The 5,063-nt window shown below is 32.8% G+C and overlaps 1 protein-coding gene across 1 annotated transcript; it reads left to right on the top strand.

Moving 5' to 3' along the window:
- The first annotated feature begins 1,105 nt into the window (after nt 1–1,105).
- On the top strand, nt 1,106–1,528 carry LOC129234352 (molybdopterin synthase catalytic subunit-like). Its single transcript, XM_054868345.1, has one exon. The coding sequence runs from the start codon at nt 1,106–1,108 to the stop codon at nt 1,526–1,528; it is 423 nt and encodes a 140-aa protein (XP_054724320.1).
- The last annotated feature ends 3,535 nt before the right edge of the window (nt 1,529–5,063 follow it).

The following is a 5,063-nucleotide window of genomic DNA, read 5'->3' as shown; positions in this document are numbered from 1 at the left end:
GAAAGTCTGTCTGGATATCTGCATCTCTGCCTGTCTGGATGTCTGTGACATGCATAGCGCCTAGACCATTTGGCTAATTTTCATAAAATTTGGCAAAGTTAGTTTGTAGCTTGGGGGTGTGCCCCTCCAAGCGATTTTTTGAAGATTCTATTTTGTTCTTTTTCTATTCCAATTTTAAGAACATTTTTAAGAGCAAAATTATCATAAGATGGACGACTAAATTACCAAGTTATCATAATGTGAAATTGTATCGATGGCAAGCGAATTTTCGAGAAATTCATCATGCATTATTTGCAAATATACAGGGGAACCAAAATACCTTTTAATTTTCTACTATGGGCAAAGCCGTGTGGGTGCCACTAGTCACAATACAAGTGCCTGATCGAGAGATAAGAAATAGCCAAATATTTTTTTTCTACTCGCATTTACTACTCTGCTTCTGTATGTACATTTAAACTATGAGTTTTGTATACATTTATCCAAGAACATTCATCAGACTTATTTTTGCCTGTTTCACGTATCAACTAGTTGCTCATGCAGAACTATTAATGCGAATTACGTAGCGTAACATTCCACATAATGCGAAATGCGAATTCCATAAAGTTTAGCAAAGCTAAACCAACACTGTTTGATACAAACAATGTAACTACCAGATGTCAAGACGTGAATTTAAATACAAAATTTTTTTTCCCTCCGAGTTTTTTTTCCCCCAAGGTTTTCCCCAAGAGGAAAATTTTTCCCCAAAATGGGGAAAATTCCCCCAATCTGGCAACACTGCTTCATGACCACTTTACCCAACCATACCCTATAGATCGTTATTTACTTGAAATGACTTATGATCATACAATCGATAAGATAAACCTACATAATTAAAAGAACACGAAAAAGTCGTGTTATTTTCATAATTTAATTTCAATAAAAATTCTGCATTTGTAAGTTAATATTAAAATTTGGTTTTTATTAAAACAGTACATAATATGCTTTACTTGAAAATATGATTAATGTGTTTTTATTCCCTTGATTCTCACTTCTCTTTTAAGGAGCCCAATAATAATTGATTCTGCTTCAGGGTTCTCAAACCTGGTTTTATCCACCTCAGTGTGCCATGGACAAAGTGGAAATTACGGATGATGAAATTGATGTCAATGCTGCTCTAAAAAACTTGTCAAATCCAGAGTGTGGTGCCACGGTTTTCTTTTTAGGAACAACCAGAGACAATTTTAACGGCAAAAAAGTAGTAGAACTGCATTATGAAGCATATACTCCCATGGCCAAATCCGAAATGCTGAAAATTTTACACACTATGAAGACGGAATACAACGTCAGGAATGTTGTTCTCATTCATCGCCTTGGGCACGTTTCCGTCTGTGAAGCTAGTGTTCTTGTTGCTGCCAGCTCTGCACACAGGAAAGAAGCGCTAGAAGCAGTTTCATATGCTATTGATGCTATAAAATTGAAAGTTCCAATTTGGAAAAAGGAAATGTATGAGGATGGCACGTCAAATTGGAAAGAAAACGCAAGATGCTAGCAATGAATGAATGGTTCCTAAAATTATTTTGTTCTAATGATTAAAATTTTATATTTTTGTTAAAAAGGTTACTTTGCTATTTATTTTATGTCAAACTTCCTTATTCTGTTTTAACAAAGTAGGATTAGATTTTTAACTAAAGACAAATGAGGTAGTGAGAAGCAGAGATGTAAGTGGACTTTTTACAGTTTCTTTTTACACGCATTTAAATTTCAAATGCTAGGTAGGCTTTCATTGAAATTTTTCACTAAATCATGCTGTATAGCAGCATCTACCAGAGACACCAGGACCATCTCTTGCCCCAATGCAGAGGAGAGGTTCCTCTAATATTTGTACTATTTATCATAGTCGGATAAAAATATAAAGTATCCGCGCTCAAAACTATTTGCAAGCTAATAGTTATCTGTGACGTAAAAAAAATCGAAGGGGGAGCGGGTGTTTCAGATTTGAAAAATTAAATATTTTTAATCATAAGAAATAAATATATTTTGTAAAAGTTAAATTGGCTAAAACAACGTTATAAAGCACAAAATTGCAAATAATTGCAAGTTACATTCTTTTGTTTCCAATCCCGCTCCGAATTCAGTTTCTCATGATTTCAAGCATCCCAATCCCGCAGGATTACTTTATTCTTCTAAAAATACTATAAAATATAGGAGATAAATTTTTAAGTCAAATAGAAAAATGCTGTTTAAGAAGGGCTGCTTTTATTACTTGAATTATAAGGTTCTTTTTGAATACCGTGCAGTAATTTTAAAGCATTGGAAAGTTAGATTCTAGTTGGCAACTATCGTTTGGTAAGCAAAAGTTGCCACTCGTATGGGATGGTAATGGATTTTTGCTCTAAAAATAATGTGCTTGATGAAAACATGAGCTGTGGCTCCACTGCAGTTGGTTTTACTGAAATTAAATGATTTTGGACATTTATAAAAAAGATCCGCATTAACTTCATCACCTTTCTCGTATGGATTTTTTCTTTTTTTGTGTTACGTTTTTGCTCAAGAATCGCAAATTTCGGATAAAAACGATGTCTGTTATATATGTGTTTTGCTATATCCAATTCAACTTGCATTGATTAAATAAATACCCTTATTTCTCCCTAACGTTGTTCATTGTACCAGTGAATTTGATTTATTACAGCAAGGGGTGAAGCTGCTTGATTTCACCAAGTCGAGGTCTCAGTAAAAGTGTCTGGATAACTTCACTAATTTTACTCTCACTTTAAAGAGGAATTCTAAAATATGAGCAGTTTAACTTGCACCGTCATGCAACTCATTCTACGTTTCATATGTTTCTATCGCCCCTTTTAAAGTCGTGCCGAATGCAAAAATTCCGTCAGAATTTTTATTGCTTTCTTCTTTGGAGTTCACTTTTTGTAACTTAAAGGTTTTGAGTGCATGACTAAAGCTAACAAAGTGCTCCAACACTGCATTCAGGCTACTCCAGCGGTTTTTGGAATATGTAATACTTTCTCTAAGGAGCGTAATTTACTGGATTTTAAATTTTAGTGATGATTTTCGAAAATGCTTTTAAGTTATATGCCTTTTCTCAATTGCTGCACGTATGAAAACTGAAACCTCGAATGAGAATTGTCGCGTAGACCACGATTTTGTGAATAGGCTAAGAGATAATAAGTGTGCTTCAATGCACCGAATACAAATGACATGACTTACAAGTAGTTTTTCCCTTGTTAAAGAGATTTGAGGGAGTTGGAGTACCCTTTTACAGAACTGGGAAAATTCAAGTCAAAGAAATTAGAAGCTTGCGCAATTCGAAACAAATAAAAGAACGGATTTCAATGTGAATTATACCACAAGAATAAAAATTCATTCTCAGATAGTGATGTGGATCGGGTAAATACCCAGCGGGTAGGTAAATATTTTTTGGGTATTTACCAAAGGCCTGGGTAAAACTTAATGTTTAAGTAGTTTAGTAACCCAGTTTTTGGGTATTTACCCAAGGCCTGGGTAAATACCCAAAAACTGGGTATTTTATAAAAAATGCAAAAAAGTGAATGAGAAATTTTTTTTTAAATCTAAATATGAAATAATTTGAAACTGATATATACATATGTATTACACAGTTTATAATTTTTTTTATTGAAAGACTTGATGAAATCATGAAAGAAACATATCGTGAACCGAAGAATCTTTCTTTTCAATGTCATAATTGGAGAAGTATAAGCAATTCATTATGAACTTCAGGATTTCAAAATCACAATCTAGGTTAGTCATATCCAAAAAGAAAAAAAAAAGGAAGCATGAGGGATGTTTGGAAGAATAAACTGAGAAGTTATTAAGACACTGTGGTGTTATTTATTTTGATATTTAAGTGATAACATGGAAAATATAGAAACAATTTTCACATTAATAAGCAAAAAAAAAGCAAAAATTTTCTTTTCTGTTGCCTTGCTCATTTGCATTTGCTCCCCTGTAGGGTGGGAAGGTAAATATTTTTTTGGGTATTTATCCGAAGGCAGGGTAAATCCCCTAGTAGTTGCTCATTTTTCAAAATTTTTTTAGGTAGTGTATTAAAAGGTGACTATTTTCTTTTTTAAACATAAACCCTAAAATAAAAGATTAAAAATTTTAAATGTTTATGTATATTATGTGTGTATATATATACATATATATGTGTGTGATACAGAATACACCTGAACATTGAACTAAGTTTGGAGGAAATTTCTGCATAAGATATAGGTAAATAAATAGTAATAATAAATTGAGCGACATTTCGTTACATTTTGGTGTCATGCAGGGACATATTACTGGGTTATAAAAGACTAGGACCTTAAAAAATTGATGTTTGCTTTTTTTGTAACCAGTTAAGCTTTTTTCTTTTTGTAGAATGGCTTTTTATATCTGAAATTTGGCTATCAACATTGATTAGGCTTATCCAACACATTTAATGTGAATATCATATTAGATTGCTAAGCTGTTTCACAGAATAATTCTTTAGTGATCAAAATACAATTTTTGAGCAAAAATTTATTGTTTTGTATATGGTTGGTTGTATATATACATAATGGAATATATACAGAAAAGTATTTTAGTTGAATATAAATTTTTGAAATAAATACCCGGGTATTTACCCATTTTGGGTATTTACCCGGATATATACCCTGGGTATTTACCCCTAAAATAAATACCCGGGTATTTTACATCACTATTCTCAGATAAATACACTCTTCTTTTTATTGTGTTTTCGAATGGTAAATCCATCGTTGGTCATCTGAGACACACAGATGTCTCATATGACCAACATGTAGATATACTAGAAAGAAGAAACAAACTTCGTATGATGCTTGTAGAAATAATCGTTTTATGAGCGGCAAAAGCTGGAAAATGCTTGAATGGAAAAAAAATTTGTAGAATTGTCAATCTCATGGGATTGAGAGCAAAATTCCGCGGAATCAATCCCGCTAATTATTCTGCGGGATTCGAGATTTCGGGATTGGAAACCCTATTGCTTTCAGGTTACAAGAACTATTTTTTAATGCCAATTATGTGAGCCTATGGATGCAAAGACCTAAGCT

The sequence above is a fragment of the Uloborus diversus genome, chromosome 1 (assembly GCF_026930045.1).
Source record: "Uloborus diversus isolate 005 chromosome 1, Udiv.v.3.1, whole genome shotgun sequence".
Classification (NCBI taxonomy): domain Eukaryota; kingdom Metazoa; phylum Arthropoda; class Arachnida; order Araneae; family Uloboridae; genus Uloborus; species Uloborus diversus.
This window is presented reverse-complemented; position numbering and strand designations above follow the sequence as displayed.

What these genes read in the sequence shown, in the direction of transcription:
- LOC129234352 (XM_054868345.1), top strand. Translation starts at nt 1,106, where the DNA reads ATGGACAAAGTGGAAATTACGGATGATGAAATTGATGTCAATGCTGCT.